At 47.1% G+C, this 14,600-nt stretch overlaps 1 protein-coding gene across 1 annotated transcript in view; it reads left to right on the top strand.

The window, feature by feature from the left end:
* The window catches only part of LOC116423805 (thyroglobulin), a 37,706-nt gene extending 23,708 nt beyond the window's left edge, over nt 1-13,998 (top strand). Inside the window, exons 3-9 of the mRNA XM_031969419.2 lie at nt 5,770-6,200; nt 7,195-7,741; nt 8,140-8,383; nt 8,655-8,923; nt 9,171-10,952; nt 11,322-11,779; nt 12,252-13,998. Of these exons, the coding sequence (XP_031825279.1) occupies nt 5,770-6,200; nt 7,195-7,741; nt 8,140-8,383; nt 8,655-8,923; nt 9,171-10,952; nt 11,322-11,779; nt 12,252-12,413 (3,893 nt within the window). The 3' untranslated portion in view covers nt 12,414-13,998. The remainder of the gene's footprint in view (nt 1-5,769; nt 6,201-7,194; nt 7,742-8,139; nt 8,384-8,654; nt 8,924-9,170; nt 10,953-11,321; nt 11,780-12,251) is intronic.
* Nucleotides 13,999-14,600: the final 602 nt, after the last annotated feature.

Consider the following 14,600-nt stretch of genomic DNA (forward strand, 5'->3'; position numbering starts at 1 on the left):
ATATTTAAATGTTATAGGTGTACATTACGAACTTTATGTTCATCCCAGTAAAGAATGACACAGTTACATTCAACCTTTCAGAGAACGAAACACGAAACCGTCCGAACTGGCAGGAGGCTCGAAAAAACACTCCGAAGAAACTTCGAATATTCAAAAGTAAACCTCGCATGCGTTCCGTTAAAAGGCAATATCCGAAGCTTCAGTCTCAATTCGATCGGCAGATATTAAATTACATTCCGAGATTAAAGGGAGTAAATACAGAAAGCTTCCCGACAAATTGAAACGAAGAAGTTCTGAAACACTACAGGCGCAAACCTCCTACAGAAAACTGAATCAATAAGACAGTCACCCTTTTCTTTCCCTTCGCCATCCGTCAGATTAAAGTTTCCTCAACCACTCGGCCAGGCATCTCTCCATTATCTTAATTAATCTACTACTCGCGTCGCAGCATACATAAACCAAATTCGAATTTCAAACGAAACATTACCCCGAACGCAATCACAGCGAATCCGTTCCAATATCGTCAAACATTCATAGTCGTCGCGAAACAAATCCCTCCGTTATAATCGTTATCCGCAGCATTCAAACATCGTCACCCAAAACAGCCGCTTAACAAATGGAACAACGTAAAAATACTCGCGATCGATCTCCGCGGGCGAGCGAGCTCGTTTTCGATTTTTCAGAAGCTCGCAGCCCCTGCGGCTCGATGAAATTTTCATATCGCCGCGCCGAGCGCCGGTCATCGGGCGTGCAATATTTAAACGGTCACTCGCGAAACTCGAAATGGGAATAGCGGAATCGAGCGTGGAACCAGGAAACGGTTCGGTTAATAATCATTCGCCCGGCACGGGCATTAAATCATCCCGAATTCGGTCGCGGGAGGCGGCTCGGGGAGAGGAGGGGGCTGAAACCCGACACGGACGATACCGATACCGGAGCGAGACGCGGCAGCGTCTCTCGTCGATGAGTTAATTATTTGCCGGGAGGATTATACGACGTGCAACCGCGTCCTAGCCGAGGATAAACGACGCACTTAACGAGACGTTAATTACGAGGTTAAATCGCCGGCCGTGAATGCTCCGGCTCGATCAATCCGCGATGGATCGAGCTCTCGGGTCCTTTCAGCGAATATTCGAGACGGTTTGTACATCGATTCTCGATAATTAGACGCGTATGCTAATCCCGGTTATTGTACAGTAGAAAACCGATCGTCAATAGAAAACGAGTTAGACGTATCGAAGAAACGAACGATCGAATTCTCCGGTTCCGAAGCTTGCCCGAGATGGAAGTGGAAACTGCGTGCCATGCACAGACACTTTAGATCTGTATACGCAGCAGTCGGTTAATTTTCGTCGGAATTGTTATTTTATTGCCTTCGGATTGAATCCTTTGTGTAAATATTTGATTGTCAGTGTTTTTGAGGTATATGAAGATTCGTGGAAAGGGGAGAGGTGAAATAAAGGAATCCGTTTCGAATCTGTTCAATGTATCTGATAATTTAATCATCTTCGGTCGAGATTCATTTTTAAACCGTCCACGTTCCTGTGACCCCAAACGTTTCTAAATGAGCACTCTTCGTTGATGAAGATCCAATTCGGGAAATATTACTTTCCATTAAGGAAAACCCAGTTCGGTAAGAGATCGACGAACCGATTCGACGGGAATGTTTCTTTCGTTCCAATTATTCGCGGCGCAGCGCGCGATACCCGGCGGCCTACCGACGTGAGCCGATTGTTTCCTAACCGTCGACGTTGGAAAATCATCGCGCGCGAGCGGGAAGCGGAATCATCGGTTGGATTTAATGAAAGTGAACCCGTCGGTGTGCTTTATCGCGTCTCGTTGATTTTGATCGCCGCGTGCAAATACACTCGGTTCCGCGTGCGTGCGGAGGAGCGCGTGTCGTAACAGCGAAACCCGCGCGGATTAACGCGAAATTGCGATAATAGAGCGTAGAAGAGGGGGGAGAGCCGGTCGGCGAGCTGGAAATTCGGGTAGTCGGACGTGCCGGCAGGACTTTTATGAAATCTTTAATCGGCTGCCAGGGTAAAAAGCTGATTGGCACGCGGCGCATGATTACTCGTAAAAATTCTCCTCTCCATGTTCGCGTACGCTTTCGCTGTGCGGTCACCGATCGATCGAGCTATGACGAATCGATCCTGCCCAGCGGCTTAAATCGAAAGGACGCAACGCAATTTCGTTCTTTTTTTCCTGTCTCGCGAAGCTTCGAGAGCGTTCGATCGTGTTTATTTTGTCTGCCCATTCCGCGGCGATTCTACTTGCAAGGAGCATTGACATTCGGGCAACGGTATTCTGTGTTTTGACTTTAAATGTGAAAGTACGCGTCCCTTTCAATGGAAAGTTTGATTGATTGTCTGATGAACGACAATTTTGCTTTTAGCGGATACTATGTAGATGGGGGCTCGACGCACGGGGTGTCCTGAAAATATAGCGATCGAAAATGCATCTGCGAGAAGACGAATTAGTGACGAAGTAGTGACTATATTTTCAGATATTAAACGAAATTGAAGATCTAGCGGTAGATATTTTTTTTGTGGAAATGACAAAGTAGTGACTATAGAGATGCTATAGAAGATACTATAGAAAATACTGTTTCGCGAATCGAAGCTTAGTTTTTCAGATATTAAACGAAATCGAAGATCTAACGGTAGATAATTCTTTTTTTGTGGAAATGACAGAGCAGCCACTATAGAGTAGTCGTGCTCTGTTTCCTTTTCTTTTTTCGCTGCAAGTATTATCAATCGATCGAACGTTTCCCGGCGTTCACGAGGCTCCGCGAACGCATCTTTCCATTTTCCATTTTCCAACGACGAATCGGCCGCTCTCGCGATGGCGCATTCAATACGCGCGTCATATTTACGGACTTCGCGAGGTCACTCAATCGCTCGCGAAATTTACGAGCGCACTTGACCCCGTTCGAACGAGGACGTCCGATCTGTCTTTCCTCGACTCATTGTCACTCATCGGCTTCAATTCCTCCACTCGAGGCCGTGAAAGTCTTAGCCTACGATCGTCGCAATATCGTTCGAGCAATAAATCGCGCGTAGAAACAATGAGAGGCCTCGCTTGGACGAACCGTGATGAAATTATCAATATAACGACAGCGATGATAGCAGTAATAGTATTCATAATCTATCGGTGACTATAATAATAACATTAATAACGTATTAATAATTTGTAATGGTAACATTGGTAGATATTTTTTTGCGAAGCGATCGAACGCATTTGTACATGTATCGTAGAGGAATTTTTATCAATGATAACGTTAACGATCGTGATTCAAAGTTGTGTCATTACGTCATAGATGAAAAGATGAATACGCAAACGCTCGAACATTCGAAAATACAGAAGCGAGTGCGATAATCTTCTAGCCTCATTTACGGAGCATCGTTAAATTATGCGTCGGTGGAAGTGTGGTTTCATTTTACATCCTACGATTAACGCGATCCATTGTTATGGAAATTTTATTCCTCTTTTGTGCTCTTCGTTAGAAACTGCATCTACATACTCGAGCGTGAATTAACAAGATCTTCGAGTTTCTCTCATTATTAGACCGCGCGTGTTTATGGAATCCGGGAATATTTAATTAACTTTAATAATACTCGAACATCGCCACTTATCAGCGCATAATCTAGCGCGGTAAGTTTCTATATCCGTCCACCAATTTTCACGGACGTGAAAACTCGTGTACCTAGTCGCGTTAATATCGACAACGGGTTCGTTATGGTTCTTGTCACGATTATGGGTCGCAGAAACGTCCTCCTCGATCAATGGAGCGCGAGCACCAATTAAACTTTCATCGGAACCTTTTGCACACGATTAGAGAATGTTTGACATTCGACATTCTTGACGGTGACAAATAAACGACACGCCCGGATACTTCATTTACTGAATTAATCAAACTTCATCGCCACAACCATCTAGATCTGAAAAAAAGCCGTAGATATTTCGCACCATGTTCCTGGAGCTGGTGCTTCTCGTGCTAAGGGTTAATTCGAAATCTTCCGCGAAAACGCCTTCGTAGTTTAAATACTTGTAAAAGAAAAATTCTAAAGTGGGTCAATTTGACCCGTTCGGTAGGTCCAGTGTTAAAGTCTGAATAGATGCACTATTTGAAGTTTCTACAGAGAAGTTTCAGTCGATTTCAGTAGTTCTAGCGTGAAACGTGAATTTTCTCGATGTTTGTTTTCTGGACTTAACACTAGAACTAACAGTCAACAGTCGAAATGACTGGCTCTGATCTTTTCGTTTCGCAGTTATTCATGTCGTAACCCTTTGCACTCCGAAGTTTTTCACTAGAAATATTTCAACATTTTCCGATGAGATGAAGACGATATTTTGTAAAACCAACTCGACCAAAAATTCACGTGAATTAACGGACAAAGCTATTTTACGTCAATATTTCTTAGATCGATGCATTATATGAAGTATAATATTAAATATCAACGTTTATAGCTTCACTATAGGAAATCAAGTGGTGACATTCGACATTCTTGACAGTACAAATAAACGACACGCCCAGATACTTCATTTACTGAATTAATCAAACTTCATCTCTTCAAAGTAATTCAAATAAACTTGAATCTTTAACAAAAGAAATCAGAAGAATTTCCCGGTATCGATGTAAAATCTGTACAAAATCTAGAACGGATCGGTATCGTCGACCAATTAAATTCTCAGTTCGTAAATCAATCGACAACCGCGCGAAAGAATTTTTGAACAAGATCGTCAACGATGAAAGTAGAGACGATCAGAGACGCTGGTCGCCGATCGATCCGATTTCCGAGTCACCCGGCGCGTTTCCTTCGGTTTTCCGGTCGACTCGTCGTCCCCCGTTTCCGTCTTCTTTTTCTCGTTGGCCGGGTGTCCCGCCTACGGGCGGCGAGAGGCCAAGTGTCTGACTCAGGCGCTCGCGCTGGAAATGGCTGTAAACGTGCTCGCAGCGCGTTGGCTAAGTGTAGAGTAAGTGTGGCAGTAGGATGCGAGGAACCGTTAGCTCGGCACCGGCTATTTTTATTATTATTGTCGTTGCGCTACACTTTAGCCGTGCCGCTCGAGAACGAAAGCTGCCGCGCCGCGCCGCGCCGCTGCGAGAAAGATCCGTCCAGCCTCGGACTGACCTATAAAGGCTGATCCGAGAGCCGTTCCGTGCTCCACCGAGTATCCCCAATTCGATCAGTCGCGAGTAAAGCCTCGCCCTAGGCGCTTTTATTCCGTCCACGTTCGGCTGACCCTAATTTCGTTGAAAAACTTCGACGACCGAGTCATCGGCGAAACGGATATTTTACGATAATCGAAAGAATGTATGTCGTTCCAGTCGTTTCGCCGTAAGAAAGGAATCTTGGACGGCTAAATAAAAAGTCAACGGTCGGTTCCTATCGAACCGGTGATGTAACGTATAACCGAAGCATCACCGTTGGAAGTTTCGATTTAAAATAATGATGATTATATGATAATTAAAATTCCATTCGATCTGTACTGGTAATAATAACATTATGCAAACAACGGTAACGATGATAACGTGACGTACGAAAAACTTAAAGCCGACTATTATACCGAGACACCGCAAGCTTCTCATTTCAATAACAAATGAACTCCGCCGATAAAACAGAAAATTTCATCTAGCCAGACCATCGCGGCGCTTTAATGACTCAGAAGCACGTAGAGATAATTCATACGCGAGAACGTAATGGTCATCCTGGTGCAATTCGAGCATCCGCAATAAACCGGGGCTGTTTCATCGCGTTCCAGAGCCACCATTGAAGGCAGTAGGTCGATGCCCATCCTTCGAGGAGCAGAACGTGTGTCCGGCGAGATCCCCGGCCTGCAAGAATGATTTCCAGTGTCAGGCGTCCGGCGAGCGTTGCTGCAAGACCGCCTGCGGTTTCAGATGCGTGGCCGGAGAGCTGACCGGATGCGAACAGCTGGCGCAGGCGGCTGTGAGGAGGTCGCGCGCCCTCGGCCCGCGCGGACCCTCGCAGTTCATACCGCGATGCGACAACGTGACCGGCGAGTTCGAGAGGGTGCAATGCGGCCCGGAAGGACACACCTGTTGGTGCGTCGACGACATCGGCGCCGAGGTGCCGGGGACCAGGGTCTCTTCCAGGAAAGATGTCGACTGTGATCATCCCAGGGAGTGTCCGGCTCATAGCTGCCGAATGTTGTGTCCTCTGGGCTTCGAGGTAATGGTCGGTCGAGGTTTCAACAGGTAGTTATTGAAATTTCGAATTACGAGGTTTCAACGGTTAGTCATTGAGATTTCGAATTACGAGGTTTCAACAGTTAGCTACTGAGATTTCGAGTTACGAGGTTTCAACGGTTGGCTATTGAGATTTCGAGTTACGAGGTTTCAACAGTTAGCTATTGAGATTTCCAATTACGAGGTCTCTACAGTTAGCTATTGAGATGGTTGCAACGAGATGAATCGTTTAGCTAAGTAATTAATCACGAAGAAACGTAGCGATTCATTTTGAATGGTTAATATCCCTTGAGAGTCAAGACAATCCAAACCTTAAATAGTCTTTCTCCATTTAGCGGACTAGATATTTTACTCTAGATCTAATTTGGAAATATGATAAATTAATAATTTGAAAATTTGAAAATTTGATAAATTGATTATTTGAAAATTTGATAAATGGATAATTTGAAAATTTGAAAATTCGATAAATTGATTATTTGAAAATTTGAAAATTTAAAAATTTGATAAATTGATGAATTGAGAATTTGATAAATTGGAAATTTGGAAGTTTGAATGTTTAAAAGTTTGGTAGTTTGGTAATTTGGAAGTTTGAAAATTTGCTAAATTGATAATTCTAAAATTTTTAAATGTTGGTCGAGTTAACTCGTAACTAACATAACTAATTTCGTCTCTCGCGAACATCAGTTGATCTTGGTGACAACGGGTTAACTGAGGTGAAGGGATGAAATTTCGAGGAAACCAAATGAAAAATATAGTCTGCCAAACTCTAAATAGTCCTTCTCTACTTAACGAACCAGATATTTTACCCTAGATCTTACCAGAATCTACGAGTCACGAAGTGAAAAGTGACGATGATTCTAAAGTACCTCTCTATATCGTTCCACTAACCAAATCTTCGATTTCACGTCTCCGCGAATGTCGTGGAATCGCTTATCTTGTCAGGCAGCAGACGATAATCCGAAGGTTCTCGTTAACAGATCGAGCCACGGACAGGCTGTCCTAAATGCGAGTGTCGCGACCCTTGTCGAGGGATCACCTGTCCGGGGACCAGTCAGACATGCGAGTTGACCGACGCGACATGCGTCCGTCCGCCATGTCCGCCGATCCCCAGCTGTCGCAAGGCGAAGTCCCTGTCCACGATCTGTCCGGCCGGCGAACCGTTGCAAATCACCGACTCGCCGCGGCCGTTCCTCTGCGGCGATTCGCCGGGCAAACCGACCTGTCCGCCTATGTACAGCTGCCTGGTGGAGCCGAAACAAGAGTACGGTGTCTGCTGCCCGTCCAGCATAAACCTGAAGAGACCGGGAACCTGTCCAATCGAGGAGCCAGCCATCTGCGGCAACTCCTGTCAGCACGATCTCGAATGTCCTGGGCCCCAGAAGTGCTGCGGCAGCGAGCGTTGCGGCGGCGGCGTGTGCACCGTTCCCCAGGGACTCAGCGCGTGCCACCGGGACCGAGTGCTCGCCGAGATGCTCAGCGTCACGGAGCGACAGGGGCGTGGATACGTTCCGCAGTGCACGGATGGTAAGATTCGAGCGTTGAAATTGTCGGGGGTTCGAAAATACGTGGGAAGACTCCCGGAGAATCTAGACACGGTAACGAAATGAAATCTGGCAAAATGAAACTAATTTAATTAAACTTCGGGTGATTCATCGTTTAAACGAGACCAAGTCGCGTTCTCCGTGGGGGATTGTTGTAGAGTAACCGATGAACTTGAATTTACCATGGAACGACGAAGGTTGTAATTAATATTTAATATTGTGAACCCTCTGACGAGTAATGGCGAGTGAAACAGTTTTTGATTCAATGGCGCGTTAGCGGGGGAAACCTCATTCATTGTTTCTTGTATGAGACCGTTCATGTGAATGACACACCATGCGAATGAATCGGCTTAAGGATGATGAACGCATATCGTGTTTTAGATGGAGGGTACGACCCGAGACAATGCTCGAGGAACGGTTTGGTCTGCTGGTGCGTGGATAATAATGGCAGGAAGATATCTGGTTCTATGGGACCGGCGGAGAAAGTCGATTGCAGGTCGATAACGAAGGGAAGGTCTCTTCCGGCTTCGTGTGTTTCGCAGCAGTGCGCTCAAGTCTGCCAGTACGGGTTTAAGACCGATGCTTCCGGCTGTCCCACTTGCGAGTGCGATAATCCTTGCGAAGGGTACATGTACAATCATAATTACTACAATACGGGATACGCTAATGAGAAGTAATCGACTAGTGTCGTAAAATTAAGTAGGAAAGATGGAACTGATGAATAAATGCGTCGAATCAATGGCCAGTATGTAGCGCTATGGGAACAAACCTTTTTAACGATAAGTTCTATTCTAACGAATGTAGATTCCGATGAAGAATAGTGGATTATACTTATTAGATCTAACGAGTGATCTCGAGTCGTTAACCTGTTCTAACGCGGCTCTTTTCCTCGACAGCTTTCCCTGTCCCGATAAGGAAGAATGCGTGCTGAGCAAAGAAGACGGTTGCCCAGATTTCCTCTGCCCAACGAAGCCAGAATGCAAGCCTAAGAAAGCTTACACGAGCCCCTGCGCCTACGGGACTCCATTGATCGACAACGAGCGCAATGCGGTCACTTGTTCCGAGAACGACACCTGTCCACAGGGTTACAGGTGCTCTGCCGTACCGGAAGCTGGCCAGTCAGTGTGCTGCATGGCGTCGGCGAACTCGACGAAGCCGCAAACCAGTAAGACACTTGTTACCTACTAGAAAAGAACTGCGAGTCCCACTTCCTCCGCGGATTAACATCGATCCGTATTTTTGAAGCAGTTCGGTCCACTTTCTAAAATAGACCTGTACCAAGCGAATTATTCAGTTTAGCGTCTACCATGGATTACCGTGTAGCTAACCATATATTATTGATAAATCGAACTCCCAAATTTGCCCGCAGCCAAGTTAGAATCGAGCAAAATTAAGGACTGTTAATATTACAGTGTGCGAGTATCTACGAGAATTCAACGACCGCATGGAAGGCACCAGGGAAGACATGTCCCTGGCGATTCAGGCTCCCCAATGCGAGAAGGACGGCAGCTACAAGCCCGTGCAGTGTCACAACGGCACCTGCTCCTGCGTCAACGACCGCGGAGTAATACTGAAGACCGGTGTGAACCGTAGCGCCGACTGCAAAGAAATAAAGGACCTGTTGAAACTCTGCGGATCTCTGACCTGCGACCTGGTCTGCCCATACGGCTACGAGGTGGACGCAACCGGATGCGAGCAGTGTCGCTGCCACGATCCCTGCAAAGACGTGTCCTGCTCCCCTCACGAAACCTGCACGATGGTAGACGTCAACTGCGGCTCAGGTCAATACTGCCCAGCAGTGCCAGCCTGCCTGGCAATGAAACCAGGCCAGTGTCCTTACCTAGTGCCCAGCTCGTCCAGCTGCGAGCTGCAGTGCAGCAACGATCAAGAGTGCTCTGCGTCGGAGAAGTGTTGCTCGACAGGCTGCGGAACGCAGTGCGTGGCTCCGGTGATGGCGACCGCTTGCCAGCACGCGAGAGCAGTGGCTGAACACGCTGCCAGAGAATCCGGCGAACCGGCCAGGCGGATCTACATTCCCAGGTGCGACGCGGGAGGAGCGTTCGAGCCGGTTCAGTGTCACAACGGGATGTGCTGGTGCGTGGACGAAGAAGGCAGAGAAGCGGCAGGCACTCGAGTCCTCGAAGGCGTGATCCCCAAGTGCAACACGCCGCACAGGTGTCCGGAGACCGACTGCAAGCTGGACTGCCCGGAGGGATTCGAGCTGGACCCGGACAGCGGATGCCCCACCTGCTCCTGCAGGGATCCTTGCAAAAGCGTGACTTGCAGAGGGGAGAACGAAGCTTGCAGAATGGTGGAGGTAGCTTGCAGCGTGCCCCCCTGTCCGCCTGTGCCAGTGTGCCTGCCGAAGAAGGACAATCCTTGTCCGAATGGCTCGCCGCTCTTGAATCAAGCCGGCTCGCCGGCGACCTGTGGCCCCCACGGGCAACATTGCCCGTCGACGCACAAATGCGAACTGTCCCCGTTGGACGAGTACGCCGTTTGTTGCCCGAAACCTCGGGAGGTTTGCTTCGAGCCGCCTAGGAAGGTTCTCTGCAACCCGACGATGGGATTCAACGAGACGGAGAGATGGTACTTCGATCCGGAGCGGAACGAGTGCAGGAAGAAGACCGAGTGCACGCTCGGGCACAACGACTTCACCAGTCGGCTGGTTTGCGACACTGTTTGCCCGGTGCTGTCGCAGTGCGAGAGGCTGAGGGAGAAGAATCTGAAGACCTCCCAGAGGCTGAAGCAGCCGACCTTCTTGCCCAGGTGCGACCCGGAAACCGGCATGTGGGAGTCGGTGCAGTGCCTCGAGCACGTCGGCGTGTGCTGGTGCGTCAACAGGAAGGGTCAGCCGGTGAAAGGTTCGTTGACTAGGGGGCCGGAGCCTAAGTGTAACTTCAGGCAGGCGAGGAGAGGCGGCAGGGGTCCGGCGGTTCAAGAGATCGACCGCGAGATCCAGGCGTTCATGGAGAACGCTCTGATCAGTTTGGAGACCGACGAGAAGCAGATTGGCAAGGTGTTGGGCACCAGGTGCCAGGCGATGAAGGATAAAGGGTACGTGCCTGCCATCTGCGATCGCCAGGGAAGATTCGAGCCGACTCAGTGTGCCGGCGACACGTGTTGGTGCGTCGACGAGGCTGGCAACCAGCTGATCGGCTCTGAACCGTTCCTCAAAGGCACCAATATCTGCTGTAAGTTGTATCCTTGGTCTTGACGATATAAAGTGCCACTTCAAGTGACGCTTTGACGATTGACACGTTGAATGCACGATTCCCCGTAGCAAAATACGTAGAATGGGAAGAATGTAATATCAAATTATTTTATCCCATCGTTTCATTATCATGTTTATCTTGCCGAATGTCGTCGCAGTAAGCGTTATATGTAATATAAAAACATTTGCAAATAATCTTCGTTTAATTGACTGAATTGTAATTCGATTTGGCCGAGCCACCGGCGACCTCCATGGCATTCAACGTATTATTGATTAGGCTTCGAAATTTAAATTCAAATGCAGTTTTCGAAATTTACATTTAAATGTCTGTTTTCTATGCACATTTCAGTACCGACCCCAGTGGAAGCTGTCGAAGTGACCTTGCATTTCCCCGGTCGATTTCTCGCCAACGACGAGACCACCTTCGTCAGACACGCGGAGGACTTTCTCCACGAATTGGGGGCCAGATTAAGGAACGACATACGAGTGGAGATCAACCAAGACTCGGCTGTGCTCAGTTTCGAGATAATCGGCCCGAACAAAGTGGACATAGCGTTCCACTTGGAGGAGTTGACCAGAATCCAGAAATTGTCGGTGCTGGGATCGTTCGCGGACGCGACCAAGTCACGGTTCACCCACAGAGCGACGCCGATCGCCATGCAGAGTCGAATCGTCGCGTTGGAGCAACGGGAAATCTTGACGGAAGTGGATACGCCCGTTTATCAGACGGCAACATTGGTTTTAGCGGCGGGAAGTGCTTTCATAATCAGCAGCCTGCTAATACTGTTGATGTTGTACCGCAAAAAGGTAAATATACGCTTCCTCGGGAAATAATCGTGTACAGATTGTTTCGTAACGAGGGAAAAATTTTTAAAAACTCTCGATTCATCTACTCTCATTTCTAGAGGACAACTGTAAATTCGAAATTAACCTCGAATTTGAAATGTAATTATTACACTAGATTCACCGGTGTTTTTGACCCACTTCGAACTTTGCGAAGGAAATTACAGACACCGTTCACATTGTTTTTCTGCCACGTGTACTGACTTTTATCCATGCATCTCATAGTTTCATTTATAAAATCATTGTGCATAATTATCTCGTTTCTAAAGTTTCGTACGGGTCAAATTGATTCCTGTGAAGATAGATAAATAAGAAATGTCGGTAAACCCTGTGTTAAATTTGAAATTGGTTTATCCCGAGAATTATGAAACGCTCTGTACAGCGGAATAACGTATGACGCAACGAAGATAACGGTTTATTGAATTTCCGTTTACAGATAAAAATGAAGGACCCAACGAAACTGTTGGCGTCGGACCAGCATTTCCTTGCGTACCAGCAACCAGTCTATGTGATATCGGGGGTGGAGCAGGAGGACAAGAAGAAGGAGACGGCCGAGGTGCAGGAGAGCACGTCCACGTCGGACGTGATCGGCGCATAAGAACGATCCGCGGACAGGATCCTTCGCGCGCGAATCGTTCTTAGCCCGTGCCCGAATATAGTCACAATTAGACTGCGGATGTTTACGGGAATTCACGTTCTCTCGCTGGAATCGAGCTCATTCTACGGAGAACCGTTTCCAAAGAACAGACGGGAGATATCTCGATCGAACTGTCATCCCTGAAAATCGAATTAGACCAATCCCTTCCGACACGTCTTCCGTGTTCCCGATTAATTCGAACTGCTTTTCCAGAATACGCTGAGACGCTTCACGTTGAACGCGACCTCAACTAACTCGATTCTCCCCGAATCCTACGCGATAGATACTTTGATCAAAAACTGGTTGAGTTAATATAGATCAACTTAAAACTGAAGTAAAACCTGATTCCTAGTAGTATGCTTTCTTGTCGCTATTCACTATCAGCTAAGATGAACTTCTCAACGCTTCACCTCCTAGTATATACTGCGTTCAGTTCGGTCGGGAAACACGATCGCTCGTTTCGAACATTTTCATTCTATCCGACGCTACTCCCTGTAAATTCGCATTCGCCGCGCGTGCATGTAAACGTCCGCAGTCTAGTCATAATCGAAGTCACCGCCCGCACAACTCCACCTCTCTCATATCGAGTGAAATATTTATTCTTTGATCACGAGGCGCGTCGCGATTGCTCGAATCGACGGTCGACCGAACGGGTTCGCAAGCGGTACCTCCTTCCGTGAAGCAAGGAAAAATGGAACAGATCGGTGATGAGCAACACGCGGACCTTCAATTGTTTTACTCGCGCTCCGTCGAATGGCCGAAGACGAAAAATTCCCATTAGAATGTAACTCATAATCTCCATTCTATACAAATCATAATCTTCCACACCACTACGTCTAAGTATCTAATTGTTAAGTGCTTAACACTCGAACCACCGAGTAGTCGAACCAATATTTCTAATTCTCTTCTACGAATCGTGGAAGTAGATTTATTCAAATTCCGATCGATCTATATCTCACTGTACGCGTTCAATGTCGATTTACTTGGGAATTCCTGAAGAAATCGTTCGTATCATTCGAATAATTGCGAACGAAGGAATTCAGAGTGAGGTTCAGTTTGATGCATTCGGTAGTTCTAGTGTTAATATCGCGCTCGTAGCCAGCCGCGTGGAATACAAAGTTTCCAATTTCGACCCGATACGAAACGAAGGTTGCTCACCATTGAAATAAACGATTCTCACGTCGAATACCGGACGCGTCTCGCGAATCCGTCGAATCCACGGTACAGGATGTACATACTTGTGATACTTTAGGGGGGAACTGGGGGGAGGGGAACGGGAGGGAGGGCGTTCGGTGAAACGTAAAAGGATTCGGTCGATCGCCGAGAATGTAGTTCTTTATTTAGAACGATCGGATTTTCTCGCGGGTTTCTACCGGTTCTCCGTCTGTGTGTGTGAGTACCTACGTCGGAGCACCACCAACGCAAAAATGTCCTGGCGCGGCGGCGTGACGCGGGGATATCGTTGCGTTGATCGTATCGTGGGTGTAAATACTAGATACATACTATGTTCGTTTATTTATATAGCTCAATAAAGACGAGAAATTCCTCTATACGTCGACACCCTGTTATTTCCCGCGGAGAATTCGCTTCACCGTTACCCGTCAAGCGCAAATCCTGATCACGCCAGAAAATAATTAATGCATCCCGCAAGCGGACCGTGAAACTTTGAAAACCCGTTCCCAGCGGACCTTAACTCCGAACGTCGTCGATCCCATTAAACAATTCAACACTTAAAACGACCTGAACTTTGTTTTTTTTTTTTATATAATAAGAGTCTTTTATAAAAGACTTTCGTGATCCTTTTATATCCCTTTATAATTCCGTTCATAACTAAACTTAGAAAGAGATCATTTTTATATCGGTTATAGGTTTTTAAACGTCGGTCGGTAACGTGCACGGTGAAACAGCCTGTACATGGTCGCAGGTAAACGAATTATTATGAATTCCTTCGTACGATCACCTATAAATTTTACCGTTGGTTCACTCGGAATTCGTTCTGGGACAAACTGGTCCGCGTGAGATCATAGAAGAATATTCGTGTATACTGACGACGGATCTCTAACCATGCGTTCGCAACTAGTTCTCACGGAAACCACCCGGTAGCCGGTTACCTAAACTATGTGGGTTACAGGTTACCGAATCAAATAC

Source organism: Nomia melanderi, chromosome 8, assembly GCF_051020985.1.
Source record: "Nomia melanderi isolate GNS246 chromosome 8, iyNomMela1, whole genome shotgun sequence".
In the NCBI taxonomy this organism is placed as follows: Eukaryota; Metazoa; Arthropoda; class Insecta; order Hymenoptera; family Halictidae; genus Nomia; species Nomia melanderi.